This window comes from Pseudophryne corroboree, chromosome 3 (genome assembly GCF_028390025.1).
Source record: "Pseudophryne corroboree isolate aPseCor3 chromosome 3, aPseCor3.hap2, whole genome shotgun sequence".
NCBI classification, from domain to species: domain Eukaryota; kingdom Metazoa; phylum Chordata; class Amphibia; order Anura; family Myobatrachidae; genus Pseudophryne; species Pseudophryne corroboree.
The window spans coordinates 477,445,013-477,464,869 of NC_086446.1; the positions used below are offsets into that span (position 1 = coordinate 477,445,013).

General features: G+C 45.1%; 1 protein-coding gene across 1 annotated transcript in view; it reads right to left on the reverse strand.

Annotated features, from left to right (window-relative positions):
- Positions 1 to 326: 326 nt before the first annotated feature.
- The window catches only part of CACNG1 (calcium voltage-gated channel auxiliary subunit gamma 1), a 135,727-nt gene continuing 116,196 nt past the window's right edge, over positions 327 to 19,857 (reverse strand). The window contains exons 2-4 of the mRNA XM_063960830.1: positions 6,558 to 6,632; positions 4,982 to 5,119; positions 327 to 3,281 (exon numbers count right to left, since the gene is read on the reverse strand). Coding sequence (XP_063816900.1) covers positions 3,055 to 3,281; positions 4,982 to 5,119; positions 6,558 to 6,632 — 440 coding nt within the window. The 3' untranslated portion in view covers positions 327 to 3,054. The remainder of the gene's footprint in view (positions 3,282 to 4,981; positions 5,120 to 6,557; positions 6,633 to 19,857) is intronic.

The following is a 19,857-nucleotide window of genomic DNA, read 5'->3' on the forward strand; positions in this document are numbered from 1 at the left end:
AAGGAAATGCATGAAGTCAGACAGTCATTCTGTGTGTACAGGTGAGGTGTGTTGATAAAGTATTTTGAGTGACACATTTTGTGTTTGATGCTACTCTGGAGTCAAATTATTGTTGTATTTATTTATTTTTTTCCTGTTGGGTACGTTTATCAATATATTTTAGTCACACAAATATGTAAAAAAAAGTTTAGCATAATATGTATGGACTTTTTATATACTGTAATACAAATTGTATTTACCTTCTGTAAATGTTATGTCTTATGTCCAGTCTTTAAGCTAAAATAAACATTTCAGCCTATAATTACACAAAGAAAACAACTAGGGCATCATATAATACAATTTACTCATAGCTGCAATAAATCAGTGTGATTTACAATGAAACAAACTTGAAACAAAGTAACAGACAGTGCAATGATTACTGATAGAGAGAAGAAACCTCACCAGCTTCTAATTTGGACATTGTAAATGTTCCTATGAATGCAGTGATCAAACCCACTATATAGTAGTAGCTACTCGTATCTTTCTAAAACTCCTGTCCACTTCTCTTTTATCACTAGTGTGATGCCTTGGGGTAGTTTGGCTGGGCTGGCTTGGGGGTGTCCCACGCTTTATGGGCCCTACACACTTAGCGATTTCACTGATCGATATGAACGTTCTCGTTCATTAATGAACGAGAACTCGTTCAGTGTGTAGGCACCAACGATGAACGATGCGCAGCCCCACGCTCGTTCATCGTTGGTGCTGGGTCGCTTGTTCATGCAGGCCAATATGGACAATCTCGTCCATATTAGCATGCACGTATATGGAGCCAGGTGACGGGAGGAGTGAAGAAATTTCACTCCCACGTCACCTCTAGTCCGCCTCTGGGTCGCACATCTGCCGTATCGGTATGGTTAGGGCCCATTAGACTTGAAGCCCTAGAATAACTGTTATTTCCAAGGGATGTAGTTATGTGACCGGCTGCCAGTCACAATACTGGCACCTACTGTACATCCCGTTCCCTCACAATCCCTACAGTTGGCATGCCGACTATCAGGGACTATCCCCACGACACCCATAAAGTGGGAATAGAACTTGCGTTCACCATAGAGCCCACAAGGGGCTTCATTGCACTGCCCCCCCCCCCCCCTCCTGCTGGGCATCTCAATGCCGGAATCCCGGCGTCGATATAGTGATTGGCGGTCTCCCGACCGCCAGTTACGCGATACACACCCATTTCCAAGACCCTTTTCTCTGATGCTAAGAGATCCACATTGTGATATATTTTACAATTACATAATGGGTTAGTAAATGGAATGGGTGTGATATAAGTACCTCTCAGAAAGCAGGTGTCAGGTGTGTAAGTGGGCACGTCATACAGCAGTTGATGTTATATGGACACATTCCCACACTACTTCCACTCTCAAATAACAATTAACTTTTTCTTTATTGTTATGTTTAAGGTTAAAGACATTTGTACTTATACAAAGCTGTAATCATTCACAGATGCTACCCAACCTACAATATTAGACATCACTGCTAAATTCTCCCACTTAACATTCCATTTGTTCATAAAAATGATAAAATAACAAAAAAACAAAATCGTACGTGTCTGAATTACTCCTGTCTCTTACTGATGTGTTATCCTCGGAGTAATGTTTACATTGTGCCACTGTCATGGTTTCAGCCAGGCAGCTGATAGGGATAGGGAGTATTGATGGATTTAATGGCTGCATTGGAGTAGTTATTGGTAGCATGACCGGGGGAAGGGGAGTTTATGACACTGCAAATTACGTGATCACTCTCCTTCCCCCGCTACTCTCCACGAATTAAGCCCACCCACTTCTCTCTAGATTCGAGAGGCTGGTCTGCTTTGCCAGGGTTTGTGAGTTTCCCAAATAGTCTGGAAGAGTATGAAAATATATCCATCGTGCAATCTAGGTTCCCATCTAGGGCACATTGTGTGCTAAAGGGCTCAGATTACCCTAACTCATTATATATGTTTTTTGGGGGAGTTTTGACAAATGGAGGAGTTAGGGGGCCCAAACTTTTATATTCCATTGGGCCCCATGGTGTCTTAATCCAGCACTCCATGACACAAATATCACAGCATGGCTAGTAAGAGACAACATAATTGTCTATCCCTTTATTTGTCAATTATATATATTAATTATACAACTTTTTGTTGGTCTATGAATGGTCTATGAACACAAAGTGGTCTGCAATTGAACTGTATTAATGTTCACGTCTGTAAAGTAACAAATCACCAGGTGATCTGATGATGACTAGAAGGACCCTGTGTAGTAAAATGGCAGTGTTAGCTTAAGACTTCTTACAGATCCATGCTACCGTACAATACTTGTCAGTAGCACAGGGAGCATGGATGACAGGACACCAGTGGGCCACAGTCATGGACATTTGAAACCAGAAAGGAAGATAGCTCCTGTCACTGAGCCTTTAAGCAGGCATGTAACGCATAAATAAAGAGGGAACTATGCAGTTTTGTAATAAACTATAAATGTAACCAATGTTTATTTATAGGCTGCCTGTTCAGATATTGGTTTAATATGTAGGCGATGGGACCATTTTAGGAATCTGTCACAGTTTGGCTGCTAGAAATATTTCTCTTACAGAGACATTTTTCACTAGAGGCCTTGGCATCAGGTTGTCTAAGCTATTTGAAAGTAGTGAAATAATAATTTAAATACAACACTGTAACTGTGTCCGTCTCCATTTATACTGAAACTCAGCAGTGCGAGGTGAGGTGAGGCTGGCAAAAACTCAGTTGTGAGTAGTCAACAGTGGAGGTTACAGAGTGAATACTGCACTCATACCTGCATTTTACTAAATCATCGACTATATAACCATCCCTATATATCTATATACAGTAAGAAAGCTTCTTCATCCAAATGAGCAGGCTATGGAGATAAAATCAACAGAGCATATATGAGAAATCTGAGAAGCAGCAGTCTTTGGCGTCTTGTAAAAAGAACATTCTCTTGCCTCCAAACCCATTTTAATCCCCTCCTCAACATTTCTCTTCAATGTTTCAGCAGTAATCCCATCTACGGACTCTTAGATTTCAGGCTCTGCATCCATACAAGACTCCCATGGGTTCCTGGGCATCCGAGGTAAGGAGATGATCACCAGAGCAATTCCGCAGATAAAGAGGAGGACGAAAGCTGAGCATGCACAGGCGAAAGACCAGGAGTAATAGTACTCAATCCAGACGGTCTCTTTGCTGTCAATCATCCGGTGCACGGACTGTCTGATGACCTCAGCTGAGATAATCATACACAGCCCTAAAACATACAAGCCACATGTCATGGGTTAGAAGTTAGAACAGGGTTCCTTGTTCTGCAAATCTGTAGGCAAGTCATTAAACTTATTATCTAGAGCAGGCATGTCCAAACTGCGGCCCTCCAGCTGTTGAGAAACTACATATCCCAGCATGCCCTGACAGTTTTGCTGTCAGAGAATGCTAAAGCTGTGTCAGGGCATGCTGGGATGTGTAGTTTCTCAACAGCTGGAGGGCCGCAGTTTGGACATGCCTGATCTAGAGAGTATATCGATATGTGTCTATTAGGGAGCAAATGAGACAAATAGCTGTTCTTCAGACCTAAACAGAGGGGTCAGTACCCTAATAATCCGAGTATATAAAATTGTATCTGTCCGAGGGTAGAAGGAACTGAGAAATGTTCTATGAATCTCCAGAGGGGTCAGTAATAAAATCTGCAGACTATGTCAATATGTATCTGTCAGTTGGGGCGAGGTAGTGGTGGTGGTGGGGGTTCAGAAGGATGGTAGTAATGTTCTATGGATCTCCAGAGGGGTCAGTAATATAATAATCTGCAATATGTATCTGTCAGGAGGTACACAGCAGATCTGTAGAGGTCAGGATTTAATAAGCTGCTGAACCTATGCCTACACGTCTGTCAGGGGAAGATGGAGCAGAGCAATATTCTGCAGGTCTGTACAGTTCAGTGATTAATAATCTATAGAATGCAACAATCTGTTGGGGGTTGATGGAGCAGGAACCCCTCCAGAGTGGTTAGGAAACTAACCCACTGATGAAAAGATTAAAACACATTTTAAATTTTTTATCTTTTTATTAGGTTGTCAACAGTGCAGGCTATGTCTTGCTAATATTAACAATAATATATTGATTTCTGTTGGGACCTGGGGGATGTTTGGGCCATGACGGTCCAGAACTGATCAGGTGGGATCATTCCCTGACCTGACTGTTTTGTATCCTTCCCTGCCTTTAGGATTAGAAAGGAATGTTGAGGTATTGTTTTCATACAGTGTGTGGTGTGGTAAACATGACCTTAATATGCACCATACAGCCCTTATCTAGCTTGCAATTGCTGTGGATGGATGCCACCGGTCTATTATGCTCTGACGGTATTTGTGACAGCATCTGATGCGAAAGCAAATTCACCTGCCTTACACATTTTTAGTATCTTGAATTTTGCTCCTTTTTACTTTTCATTTGCGGTGTTAAGATTACCCTCTTTCTCTAACATTGGTGTATTTCTGCAGTCTATATGCTGGGAGCATCTAGCTGCTACCTGTACTTGATAATGCACTAGGGACAGGCAAATGGTAGTGACACTGCTCATTTTCCTTGAAGGCCTGGAAATATTTTTATGCGGTATGTCAAAAGATGTCCCTTTTTAGTAGTAAATTATAATTTCAATGTGCAGGCATTACCCCACGCTGGAATACAGGGTCAGACCTGCCATCTAGCTCTTCTGAAAAATGCCCAGTCCCAGTGCTTTGCTGAGCTGGCATACAGAGATGGGGTGTGCTGGTGGTAACGACCCCATAGCTCACAACAAGCCCCCACTCGGTTCATGCTGGGAGACATGCTTGCTAACAGGCAACGTGAGGGAACTATACATGTCTATCTGTAACAGTTATACTATATTTACACCACTGCAGTTTTGTTTCATAGTAAAACATGTTTCTCAGAATAGGTTATAGGTCATTTAGCATTTACCTGCAAACACATAGAAGAGTCCAGCTGGTTTCAGGAGATAGTCCAGTTTTTGCTTGAAAGAAAGTAGAGTACACACTGTGCCCATTGTCATGAAGCCAACCCCAATTATGGCAATCGCAGCTGCAGAAATGCTGTACTCTGTCCAGACAAAACAACCAGATTTACCAAGTGTCTGTTTATGAAACCGAAGCAAAATCAAAATATAAAAAAATCCATAAGTAGAAATAGGTACCCCCCTAATATCATAACTTGCACTTGACTTTGAAGCATTTAGGCTATATTGGGAAAGTCAGGGGGGCAATGACTCCCTGATTATATGAAGGCGGGGCCACAACAGATAAATCCATATCTGCCATAGGTTTAAATGGGGGCTTTGAAGCTGTCCGATTAGCTGCTGTAACCTATGGGTTACATTCCACAAAAATCACCGGTAGAGGGTTCCTTCCGACTCCTCCCCCCAGCAATGGCCGCCACACAAATGTGGTCCGCAAACCGCACAAGCACACAATGACCTGGCTCCTGAAAGAGAAGTGAAATGATCGCTTTTGTAATCATTTCCCTTCTTACACATTGCAGGGAGAGGCTTCTTTCGGAGCTCCCATCCCTGCATATGAGAATAGCACATCTGGGAAATCTATCATTTCTTATTGCGGCAAAAACTGGGTAAAAGAAATTATAATTATTGGGTCTAAAACCAGATAATTAGTATATCTGCCCACTAGTCACATGAAAAACACAAATACTGTACCTATCAATGGCTGTGGAAGATATGGAGATATTTGTTGTGGCCCTTCTTCATATAATCAGGGAATCATTAATAGTTCAGGGTACCCTCAAACAATTATGAAAGGTATGCAGATGCAGCAGTAGATGGCAGGGGGATGTTTACTGTGTACCTACAGTTGAACATTCTTCCAATATGTAACATGAATGTTTATGTAATGTTAATCCTGTAGATTGAATATATAATATTAGTCCTTGTGGCTGTATAAAAATAATTTGCAGTCTTATCCAGCCACCTTAGCTACTCTGCCAAAACCTAAGGGAGGCTCCTGAATGCTTGGGGCGTCCACCGGGCTCCCAGAAGAGTGGGTGGTCCTCCTGCATCCTGCCCACTTCCTAATGATAACCGAGTCATTTGGCCCCTCCCCCTCTTCATAAAGTCATAATTCACGTCATTATGCTTTGAGAGGACCAAACCTAATGAAATAAAAGGACCAGTCCTGCCGCCATCAGCTGACACCTGCATCTCCTCTCTGGACTTCTTCTGGAGAGGAGATTATTGAAGTCAGCAAGTACAGTATGCTTATCCTTTTATATCAGTGGTGGAATTTCCGCCACTACAAGGTTTTGGCTGCTACATTGCCCAGAGGTTTCACTGTGCTCTACTCAGCATACCCAAGACCCACGCAGGCTCCCAAGGAAAGTGCATTCTGCAGATATTAAATAAGCTTATAATTATTTCTGCACTGTGAAGAAATGTTGCTTTACATTTCTAAATGTTTTTAAATTCAATTTAAATATATTAATCAAACACAAAACAAATAAAAGGAATATCCAAGAAGATGAGCTTTACCTTTCTGCGTTGTGACTTCTAGGATCTCAGCATTTTCTCCTGATGTGAAGTGTTTGAAATATGAGCAACTAAGGTCTGAAAGAGAAAGAGGAGTGGTAAGTGTCATACGCGTCCGAGGAAGATATACAAGTGCCTTGCTAAAGTATTCACCCCCCTTTGCATTTTTCATGTTTTGTTGTCTCACAACCTGGAATTAAAATGGATTGTTTGAAGGTTTGCATCATTTCATTCACAGAACATGGCTACAACTTTGAAGATGTTTTTTATTTTTTTTTATTTTATTGTGAAGCAAACAACAAATAGGACAAAATAACAGAAAACTTCAGCGTGCATAACTATTCTCCCCCCTAAAGTCAGTACTTTGTAGAGCCACCTTTTGCTGCAATTACAGCTGCAAGTCACTTTGGATAAGTCTCTATGAGCTTGCCACATCTTGCCACTGGAATTTTTTTTCCCATTCCTAAAGGCAAAACTGCTCCATCTCCTTCATGTTGGATGGTTTCCGCTTGTGAACAGCAATCTTCAAGTTTGACCACAGATTCTCAATTGGATTGAGATCTGGGCTTTGACTAGGCCATTCCAACATATTTAAATGTTTCCCCTTAAACCAATCAAGTGTTGCTTTAGCAGTATGCTTCGGGTCATTGTCCTGCTGGAAGGTGGACCTCCGTCCCACTCTCAAATCACAGGCAGACTGAAACAGGTTTTGCTCAAGAATATCCCTGTATTTTGCACCATCCATCTTTCCCTCGACTCGAACAGTTTACCAGTCCCTGCTGCTGAACACCATCCCCACATGTTTCACTGTGGGGATGGTGTTTTTGGGGTGATGGGATGTGTTGGGTTTGCGCCAGACATAGCGTTTTCCTTGGTAGCCGAAAAGTAAAATTTTAGTCTCATCTGACCAGAGCACCTTCATCCATACATTTGGGGGTCGTCCACATGTTTTTTGGCAAACTCAAAACGTGCCTTCTTATTTTTAACACTAAGTAATGGCTTTTTTTCTGGCTACTCTTCCATAAAGCCCAGCTCTATGGAGTGTACGGCTTATTGTGGTCACATGCGCAGATACACCAGTCTCTGCTGTGGAACTCTGCAGCTCCTTCAGGGTTACCTTTGGTCTCTGTGCTGCCTTTCTGATTAATGCCCTCCTTGCCCGGTGTCACGATCCGGGTATCTGGACGCCATTACTTACCCTTCAGATGCCTCCTAAGGCTGGCTCAGCGTTCCTGGACCGGATCCCGCTGTTCCTGAGTTTCCACATGCAGAATGTCAGAGTGGTGATTTCATCAGCCGCGGCCTCCGCTGTGCCCGCGTGGTTAAATGTGCGCTTGTCAGTCTGGCGTCTCCTGTCTCCTGTGGCCGGCGTCGCCATTACTGTTTCAATTCTCACATGGATTACAAACCAAACTTCCCTCCAAGTGTCTGCATGGGCGCAGCCATCTTGGATTTTGTCATCTGATCATTTCCACCAATCTGCTGTCTGTATTGTTGATTTGCATAATTGCCTAGCCAACCCCTTCCTTGCTGCAGGTATAAGTAAGCTGTGCCTGAGCAAGGAAGGCGTCAGTGCTTTGGTTGTCTAACCTAGTTCCAGTTTGTCTCTCTCCTGTGGTTGTCTTCCAGGTTCCAGCTCCTGTCTCCAGACTTCTGCTATAGAGACCCGCACCAGCATTCCATCTGCGGTGTAGCCTGACTCTCCGATCCATTCTGGACTCACCTGTTTCCAGTTACAACAATCACCTGCTTCCAGCCCAGCTTCCAGCAGTGTACAGCTTCTCTTGAAGGGCCGGTGTCCTTTCTGCAGTTTGCCACTCTCCACCGGTGTTATTATTTCACCGCTCTCAAACTCCAAACTTCATTATCAATCACCTGCTTCCAGCCCAGCTTCCAGCAGTGTACAGCTTCTCTTAAAGGGCCGGTGTCCTTTCTGCAGTTTACCACTCTCCACCGGTATTATTATTTCACCGCTCTCAAACTCCAAACTTCATTATTATTTCATCGCTCTCAAGTTCGTTTATTATTTAACTGGTTCCAGCCAGTATCCACTCCGTACCAACAACAGTCTGGTTCCAGCCAGTATCCACAGCAGCCGTTTTATCTTCAGCAGCCCAGCCTTTCCTGGAACACCAGCTGGTACAATCCTGGGTTCTCTCCATTGCTACAGTCAGGCCTGGTAAGGACTTTCCAACTAGAAGATTATAAGAACTGTCTCGCACTACCAGTGCCTGTGGCCCTTGCCACCCTGTAGTACCCAGGAATTGTATTTATCCTCTGTTGACTTTTATGTTTCCTTTACTGCTGCTGTGTTACGGAGTTTGTCATAATAAACATCATTGACTTTTATCCTGGCTGTCGTGGTCACGCCTTCGGGCAGTTATTCTACATGTTACTTACATGTCTAGGGGTCTGATACAACCTCCCAGGTTCCGTTACATCTCAGCCCCTACAACTGAGGCTGCCTCCCGTCAGCTCAGGCCCTCAGTTGTGACAGTAAGCACTGACCTAATGAATCCAGCCGGAGACCAGGATCAAGCGACCAGGCCGATGCAAGAACTGGCAGCCCGACTTGAACATCAGGAGGCTGCACAGGGCCACATCATCCGCTGTCTCCAGGATCTCTCTACACAGCTGGATGGGATTCAAACGACCCTCCGTGGACCTGGCACGTCCGGTGCGTCCACTACAGTGACACCAGCTGTAACCCCACCCACCTTACCCATTTCCAGTCCACATCTTCATCTTCCAACGCCAGCAAAATTTGATGGATCTCCAAGGTTCTGCAGGGGATTTCTCAATCAATGTGAAATCCACTTTGAGCTTCTACCTGGCAATTTCTTCAGTGACCGTACCAAAATTGCCTATATCATCTCCCTTCTCAGTGGCTCAGCCCTTGACTGGGCATCACCTTTATGGGAGAAGTCTGATCCCCTGCTATCCTCCTATACTGACTTTGTAGCTACATTCAGGCGCATCTTCGACGAGCCAGGCCGGATAACATCTGCTTCATCTGAGATTCTCCGTTTACGCCAGGGAACACGTACTGTGGGACAGTATCTTATACAGTTTAAAATCCTGGCATCCGAACTGGCATGGAACGACGAGGCCCTGTATGCTGCATTCTGGCATGGCTTATCAGAACGCATCAAGGATGAGTTAGCTACCAGAGACTTGCCCTCTAAGTTGGATGAGCTAATTTCTCTTTGCACGAAGGTTGATCTACGTTTCAGAGAGAGAGCAACCGAGCGAGGGAGATCATCTACTCCTAAATCTTCTGCTCCTCCTCCTCGTCAACCATCTCCATCCAAGGATGAGCCTATGCAAATTAGTCGTTCCCGTCTATCTCCCGCTGAGCGCCGAAGACGTCTCTCTGAGTCTCTCTGTCTCTACTGTGCAGCTCCGTCGCACACTATCAATGCCTGTCCCAAATGTCCGGGAAACTCCAGATCCTAGCTCGCCAAGGAGAGGGCCGGCTAGGAGTAATGATCTCCTCTCCATCTCCTCATGACTGTAACCTCCCAGTGTCGCTCCAAATTGCTCAACGTTACAGGAACGTCATTGCCCTCCTTGATTCCGGAGCAGCTGGGAATTTCATAACCGAAGCTTATGTTAAACGGTGGTCCCTACCCACCGAGAGACTGTCCTCGTCCATCTCTTTGACTGCCGTGGATGGCAGCAAGATTTTTGACGCAGTCATTTCCTTAAGGACTCTTCCAGTTCGTCTGAGAGTGGGAGTTCTTCATTCTGAGTATATTTCTTTTTTAGTGATTCCAAGAGCCACACATCCAGTGGTTTTAGGCCTTCCATGGCTCCGTCTCCACAACCCATCAATTGACTGGACGACTACGCAAATACTGGCATGGGGTCCCTCCTGTGCTGAGACTTGTTTAGCCAAAGTTCTTCCTGTTTGTTCTTCCTTCCCCAGGTCATCTGATGTTCCGCCTCCTCCATATCAAGACTTCACGGACGTGTTCAGTAAAGCCTCTGCTGATATTCTTCCTCCTCATAGAGAATGGGACTGCCCAATCGACCTCATTCCAGGGAAGGTTCCACCGCGAGGTCGAATTTATCCGTTGTCTCTGCCTGAGACACACTCCATGGAAGAGTACATCAAAGAGAACCTGGCGAAGGGTTTCATCCGACCATCTTCTTCTCCAGCCGGCGCAGGCTTCTTCTTCGTTAAGAAGAAAGACGGTGGTCTGCGTCCGTGCATCGACTACAGAGGTCTGAACGACATTACCGTCAAGAACCGATACCCTTTACCCCTGATTACCGAGCTCTTTGATAGAGTTAGTGGTGCAACTATTTTCACAAAGCTGGACTTGAGGGGTGCCTACAATCTCATCCGAATCCGTGAGGGTGACGAGTGGAAGACGGCCTTTAACACCCGTGACGGACATTATGAGTACCTCGTCATGCCCTTCGGATTGAGCAACGCTCCAGCAGTCTTCCAGCACTTCGTGAATGAGATTTTCAGGGACATCTTGTACCGCCATGTCGTGGTTTATCTAGACGACATCCTCATCTTTGCTAATAATCTCGAAGATCATCGTTTCTGGGTAAAAGAGGTTCTTTCCCGTCTCCGTGTCAATCACCTCTATTGTAAATTGGAGAAGTGTGTGTTTGAAGTTAAAACCATTCCGTTTCTAGGTTACATTGTGTCCGGTTCCGGACTAGAGATGGATCCTGAGAAACTCCAAGCAATCCAGAATTGGCCTATACCCTTAAGCCTCAAAGGGGTCCAGAGGTTCTTAGGGTTCGCCAATTATTATAGAAAATTTATACGAGACTTTTCCACCATTGTGGCGCCTATCACTGCATTAACCAAGAAAGGTGCTAATCCGTCCAAGTGGTCCGAGGAAGCTACACAGGCCTTTCACCTTCTGAAGCAACGGTTCATCTCTGCACCAGTTCTGAAACAGCCCGACACCGACTCTCCTTTTATCTTAGAGGTAGATGCCTCCTCCGTTGGAGTAGGAGCAGTGTTATCCCAGAGGGCCAAAGATGGACATCTACATCCTTGCAGTTTCTTCTCCCGGAAGTTCTCCCCAGCTGAGCGCAACTATGCCATTGGCGATCAGGAGTTGCTAGCCATCAAGCTCGCTCTGGAGGAGTGGAGATACCTGTTGGAGGGAGCTTCCCACTCAATCACCATACTTACCGACCACAAAAATCTTTTATATCTCAAAGGCGCACAATGTCTGAATCCTCGTCAGGCCAGATTGGCACTTTTCTTCTCTAGGTTTGACTTTAAACTCCAGTTCTGTCCGGGTTCTCAGAATCGTAAGGCCGATGCCCTTTCCCGCTCATGGGAGCAAGAAAATGAGTCCGAGTCTGCAGACAAGCATCCTATTATTAATCCGTTGGCATTCTCCACGGTAGGGATGGACTCTACGCCTCCACCAGGGAAAAGTTTTGTTAAGCCAGTTCTAAGGAAGAAGCTCATGCATTGGGCCCATGCTTCCCGTTTTGCTGGACATACAGGCATTCAGAAAACCCTTGAATTTATTTCTAGGTCCTACTGGTGGCCAACTCTGAAGAAGGACGTTATGGAATTTATTGCCTCCTGCCCAAAGTGTGCCCAACACAAAGTCTCCCGCCAGTCGCCTGCGGGGCAACTGGTTCCATTATCTGTTCCCCGTCGACCTTGGACCCATTTGTCGATGGACTTTGTTTCCGATCTACCTATCTGCAACAAGTTTAATACCATCTGGGTGGTAGTTGACCGGTTCACCAAGATGGCACATTTCATCCCTCTCACCGGTCTTCCGTCAGCTTCCAAGTTGGCTCAAGTGTTTATACAAGAGATCTTCTGACTTCACGGTCTTCCTGAAGAGATCATCTCGGATCGTGGAGTACAATTTGTAGCCAAATTTTGGCGAAGTTTGTGTCAAGCCCTCCAAGTCAAGTTAAAGTTTTCCACGGCTTACCATCCTCAGACCAATGGTCAAACCGAGAGGGTGAATCAGGACTTGGAGGCCTTCCTCCGTATATATATGTGTCTTCCTCTCAAGATGACTGGGTTCAACTCCTTCCTTGGGCCGAATTCAGCCACAACAATCAATACCATTCCTCATCTTCTTCTACACCATTCTTCATTAATTATGGATTCCACCCTAAAGTCCCAGAATTCCAACCGCTTCCCGCAACTTCTGTTCCAGCAGTGGATGTCACCTTGCGTCAGTTTTCAAATAACTGGAGGAACGTCCGCGCAGCCCTGCTTAAAGCCTCATTCAGGTATAAGAAGTTTGCCGATAGGAAGCGTAGAGCGGTTCCTGCTCTCAAGGTGGGTGATCGTGTGTGGCTGTCCACGAAGAATTTGAGGTTGAGAGTTCCCAGCATGAAATTTGCACCTCGCTACATCGGACCCTTCAAGATTGAACAAGTCATCAATCCTGTTGCCTACAGGTTACAGTTACCATCCTTCTTGAAAATACCCAGGACATTTCATGTTTCTTTGTTGAAACCGCTGATCCTGAATCGGTTTCATTCCGCACTTCCTCCAGCTCCCAAAGTTCAGACTCAACGGGGAGTCGAGTACGAGGTGGCCAAGATTTTGGACTCACGTTTCCGTTACGGTCAGTTACAATACCTCATTGACTGGAAGGGCTATGGTCCTGAAGAACGCTCTTGGACCAATGCCTCAGACGTCCATGCTCCTGCCTTGGTCCGAAATTTCCACGCAAAGTTTCCTTTAAAGCCTAAGAAGTGTCCTGGGGCCACTCCTAAAGGGGGGGGTGCTGTCACGATCCGGGTATCTGGACGCCATTACTTACCCTTCAGATGCCTCCTAAGGCTGGCTCAGCGTTCCAGGACCGGATCCCGCTGTTCCTGAGTTTCCACATGCAGAATGTCAGAGTGGTGATTTCATCAGCCGCGGCCTCCGCTGTGCCCGCGTGGTTAAATGTGCGCTTGTCAGTCTGGCGTCTCCTGTCTCCTGTGGCCGGCGTCGCCATTACTGTTTCAATTCTCACATGGATTACAAACCAAACTTCCCTCCAAGTGTCTGCATGGGCGCAGCCATCTTGGATTTTGTCATCTGATCATTTCCACCAATCTGCTGTCTGTATTGTTGATTTGCATAATTGCCTAGCCAACCCCTTCCTTGCTGCAGGTATAAGTAAGTTGTGCCTGAGCAAGGAAGGCGTCAGTGCTTTGGTTGTCTAACCTAGTTCCAGTTTGTCTCTCTCCTGTGGTTGTCTTCCAGGTTCCAGCTCCTGTCTCCAGACTTCTGCTATAGAGACCCGCACCAGCATTCCATCTGCGGTGTAGCCTGACTCTCCGATCCATTCTGGACTCACCTGTTTCCAGTTACAACAATCACCTGCTTCCAGCCCAGCTTCCAGCAGTGTACAGCTTCTCTTGAAGGGCCGGTGTCCTTTCTGCAGTTTGCCACTCTCCACCGGTGTTATTATTTCACCGCTCTCAAACTCCAAACTTCATTATCAATCACCTGCTTCCAGCCCAGCTTCCAGCAGTGTACAGCTTCTCTTAAAGGGCCGGTGTCCTTTCTGCAGTTTACCACTCTCCACCGGTATTATTATTTCACCGCTCTCAAACTCCAAACTTCATTATTATTTCATCGCTCTCAAGTTCGTTTATTATTTAACTGGTTCCAGCCAGTATCCACTCCGTACCAACAACAGTCTGGTTCCAGCCAGTATCCACAGCAGCCGTTTTATCTTCAGCAGCCCAGCCTTTCCTGGAACACCAGCTGGTACAATCCTGGGTTCTCTCCATTGCTACAGTCAGGCCTGGTAAGGACTTTCCAACTAGAAGATTATAAGAACTGTCTCGCACTACCAGTGCCTGTGGCCCTTGCCACCCTGTAGTACCCAGGAATTGTATTTATCCTCTGTTGACTTTTATGTTTCCTTTACTGCTGCTGTGTTACGGAGTTTGTCATAATAAACATCATTGACTTTTATCCTGGTTGTCGTGGTCACGCCTTCGGGCAGTTATTCTACATGTTACTTACATGTCTAGGGGTCTGATACAACCTCCCAGGTTCCGTTACATCTCAGCCCCTACAACTGAGGCTGCCTCCCGTCAGCTCAGGCCCTCAGTTGTGACACCCGGTCTGTGTGTTTTGGTGGCCGACCCTCTCTTGGCAGGTTTGTTGTGGTACCATGTTCTTTCCATTTGAAGATGATTGATTTGATGGTGCTTCGGGGATCATCAAAGATTTGGATATTTTTTTTTAACCCAACCCTGACTTGTACTTCTCAAAAACTTTGTCCCTGACTTGTTTGGAGAGCTCCCTGGTCTTCATGATGTGATGCCTCTTGCCTTGTGGTGTGGCAGCCTCTGGGGCCTTTCAGAAAAGGTGTGTTTATACTGACAGATCATGTGACACTTAGGGGGAGATTCAAATGTTTGAAAAGTCAGTTGGGAGTCTGTTTTTTCCTATCTAATAGACAGGAAAAAACCAGACACCCAACCGACTTTTCAAACATTTGAATTCCACCCTTAGACTGTACACAGGTGGACTTAATTTCACTAATTATGTGACTTCTGAAGGTAACTGGTTGCACCAGAACTTTTGAGGGGCTTCATAGCACGGCCGCAACTAGGGGGGGGGGGGGGGGCTAGGGGGGCATGTGACCCGGGCGCTGGACTTGAGGGGACTGTCCTGCCGAGTCTATTGTTTCTGCCGCTGCGGGACTGAATCGGACAGCCCACAGCGTGTTTCAGCACTTTGACCACAGGCTCACTGAATGGAGCTACTGAAGAGACGGCAGCAGCACCTGTCACACAGGGAGGGGGGCTGGTATTACTGGAAGTTACCATGGGGTGGGGGATTGTTAGACAGTGATATCCGCCTTCACTCCTCCTTGTCCCTCTCTCCTCTGCCCCGCAGCAGCCAAAGGTGGTGGTGGGAAACCCCTCCCTCCTGTCTCTCCTCCTCTCCTGCCGTTTTCTGTCTCTTTCTTCCCTCTATGGGTGGGGTGGGAAGCTGTAGTTTCCCCGACCCCCCTCCCCATGGCCTTGGCCTTCGAGTGGAACCGCTCCTCTGGGGTTCCCCGGTGCGCCAACTTCTCATGGAAGTACAACTTCCCTTCCCCAGCCATGCAGACAGCAACCATGTCTCTGTGTGTCCCGCAGAGGACACACCAACAACGAAGCCAGAGAGCCGGGCTGGAGTAGACGGACTCCTGCAGAAGGGGCAGGTACGTGCGCACCTGCCACACAGACACACACAGGCAGGTCCCTGCTACCCTCACAGAGGGAGGGGGAGCTATTGTACTCTATGTGGCCGGATGCTGCTGACAACCCACTCACCCACTGTGCAGAAGTATAGCACATCATATTGTCATTTTATAACCTTGATTGCATAGGACTACAGTCAATATATGGATGTTATTCTGACATGTGGATGCTATTCTGCTTATAATATGTGCAAATGATACATGTGGGCTCTTTACTGTGTGCAGGCTAGTTATTGCAGAGAGTTTCAGGGTACATGACAGCCCTTTCTTATTAGCCAACAGTGAATGTGGCTGTCACCTGATATGATTTTTACCTGAATATATATCATACCATCATATGCTGTATAATGTTTTATGTTAGAACACACTGTTTGAACAAAACAGTATTCAGGAGATTGCTGGTATATGTACTTGCTCTTGGTGACTTGGTTATATACGTTTTAGGATGTGTTGGTCTGGCCATCTATCTTATTGTTCATCAATGGAATGTTTAGTGATTAATATGTTCATATAGAACATGTATATGGTGTACTGTATATTGTATTAAGTACAGTATGTGTGTGTATATCGGACACATGGACAGCGGTCACAGACTTAGTACTGAACCATCTCTTCCAGACCAGAGAAGATAACAGTAGGGTAAGACAGTATGCTGCACCTCACGTGGGATGGCATCCAACACATAAAATCTTTTTTTAAAGAACTTGGGTGGTCATTCCGAGTTGATCACTAGCTGCATTCGCTCGCTGCGCAGCGATGAGGCCAAAAAACTGCACTTCTGCGGATGCGGCGCAATGCGCATGCGCGACATACTATTACAACGGACAATGTAGTTTCACACAGGGTCTAGCGAAGCTTTTCAGTCGCACTGCTGGCCGCATAGTGATTGACATGAAGAGGGCGTTTCTGGGTGTCAACTGACCATTTTCAGGGAGTGTTCAAAAAAATGCAGGCGTGCCAGGAAAAACGCCGAACGCAGGGCGCGTTTGTGACGTCAAAACAGGAACTGAACAGTCTGAAGTGATCGCAAGCGCTGAGTAGGTTTTGAGCTACTCTAAAACTGCACAAAAAAACTTTGCCTCCGCTCTGCGATCCTTTCGTTCGCACTTCTGCTAAGCTAAAATACACTCCCAGTGGGAGGCGGCATAGCGTTTGCACGGCTGCTAAAAACTGCTAGAGAGCGAACAACTCGAAATGACCACCTTGTTGTATTTATTTGCACACTACTACAGTATGTGGTGTAATTTGAATCAGGGGCACTACGTGCGGTATAATGTGAATAAGATTGTGCTACTGTGTGGTGTCATTTGAATTGGGGGTACTATTGTGTGGCCTTCAGCGCACTGTTACTTTATTAAGTATGGGAGGGGCATGGATATTAAATTTATGTCAGAAAAGGCCATCTTTCATGGATAAAGGGGGGGGGGGGGGAGGGGCGCGCCAAATTAATACCTTGCCCCGGGTAACAAAAATCCTAGTTTCGGCCCTGTTCATAGCAAAGGGGGTGAATACATATGCACATGTCAATTTTTATTTATAAAAATAATTTTTTTTATATAAATTTTTCTCATTTCACTTTACCATCTTAGACTATTTTGTGCAGATCCATCACATAGAATTCAGATTTAAAAAAAATTACAGGTTGTAATGTAACAGAATAGGTAGGGTGGTGAATACTTTAGCAAGGCACTGTATCTTCTGACAGCAATTATGTTTTCTGCTCATGATCTGTGATCCTTATTTGAAGTTTTCAGTCATTGAGAGGAATTCAAATGTTTGAAAAGTCGGTTGGGAGTCTGTTTTTCCTGTCTATTAGATAGGAAAAAAACAGACACCCAACTGACTTTTCAAACAATTGAATATCCCCCATTGGGTGATATTCAAATGAATATAACGCCTAATCTTCTTTCTAAAGTGATCCCCGGTATTGCGCATATTGAGCCCATAGTAATCAGGTTTAGCTGCATAAATGGTGGGGCGCTTCGCTACCTTGGGGGTAGTGTGCTGAAATGATGATACCACGCCTGTTCGAAGAAACAGAACGGGTGTGGAAAGGGGTGAAAAGAATTGAATACCACCCATTGACTGGCTACATTATGACCAGTAGTGACACCAATATGATGTAAAAAGGTCCTACATACTACTGGAAACAACTAACCTCCTAACATTACAGCAGAATGGAAATTATATTTTTTGCAGATAACATTCTAGATATTGGATCCATGTCAGGCTAGTACTGCTCTGTACTTTATAATACCTCCAAACATATGGGAGGTAGGAAGAGGGACTGTGTGTGCATACTCTTATTTATTTATTTATTTATTTATTAACAGTTTCATATATAGCGCAGCAAATTCTGTTGAGCTTTACAATTAAAAAATACTCTTGGCACACACCCCTGTTTACATCTCTCTGGGGGGAAAGGGGGGGCACATTACTCCCTTGCTGTTGGTCTGCCTCATGGAACTTCCATACACTATGTAGATGCCAAATCTATTCACTCGCTGCTCTTCAAAACTGCTGTGAAAGAGTGCTTCCCCAACCTCTCCTGTGGGACACTGAAAAAGTACAAGGGTAAACTGCCTAGAGGTTCGAAAATAAATAGTTAAGTAAGCACAAACTAAAAAAAAAATGCAAATTTCAGACTTGTCAGGATTAAGGGGTCTATGTACTAAGCTTTGGAGAGAGATAGTGGAAGGAGATAAAGTACCAGCCAATCAGCTCCTAAATGTCATGTTACAGGCTGTGTTTGAGAAATGACAGTTAGAAGCTGGTTGGTTGGTACTTTGGGGTCCATTTATGAAGCAGTGAAAAGAGTGGAGAAGTGAAACTCTGGAGAAGTTGCCGATGGCAACCAATCAGCTGCTCCATACAATTGAAAATGATAAATGTTACTTCAATGCTGATTGGTTGCCATGGGCAACTTCTCCACTGGCTCACTTCTCCACTTCATTAGCTGCTTAGTACATATCCCCCTTAGTATCAATGGCAGAACTTGTGACTGATGGTCCTAGGTGCAAAAATATACTCTGGAAGGATCCCCTCCTCTGACCCACCCCAAGTTCATAATATGTCACACGCCAGTGGATGACAGGGAGAGGTAGAGGATGACAGACAGAAACAGTGGGTGGCACAGAGTGACAGGGAGAGGGTGACAGTAGTGCAATCACACAGTTCTGCGGACAGTCCTGTGCTGTGTGGAGAACTGGTGATGGTGGGTGTTGAAAGATGAATGTGTTTCTTGAGGGAGGCCTCATGCTCTATTCCAAGATGGCCACCAAGATCACTATTGAAATGTGCAGGGGTCATCTTATTTCTTTACTGTTTAAGACTGTGTAGTGACATAGTGGGAGACAGAAGTCTCCTACTTGGCTCCTATGGGAATCCCAACATTTTTACCTTGAAATAGAGATTTTCCCCAACTTTGCACAGTTAAATTATTGATGATAAATTGTTGCGGCTAATTGAATGGGGTCTTTCACGATTTGTCATGCAAAAAACGGGTTATCACAGCTAATTGAATACTCCACTATGTGTAATTGGAAATCTGCACATACACATAGAAATATACAAGTGAAAATACTCCCCTGGTGGGCAAAAATTATACCTAATGCTAATTTTCATTTTTAATGAGATAATCATAATTAAACATTAAAATACTCATACAGGCAATCAAAATCCCATTATTTTTCTTTCATAGCCTTTTAAAGTATACTTTATGGTTCAATTTAAACAAAAAATAAGAATTTACTCACCGGTAATTCTATTTCTCGTAGTCCGTAGTGGATGCTGGGACTCCGTAAGGACCATGGGGAATAGCGGCTCCGCAGGAGACTGGGCACAACTATAAAGAAAGCTTTAGACTACTGGTGTGCGCTGGCTCCTCCCACTATGACCCTCCTCCAGACTTCAGTTAGGATACTGTGCCCGGAAGAGCTGACACAATAAGGAAGGATTTTGAATCCCGGGTAAGACTCATACCAGCCACACCAATCACACCGTATAACTCGTGATACAATACCCAGTTAACAGTATGATAACAACTGAGCCTCTCAACAGATGGCTCAACAATAACCCTTTAGTTAAGCAAT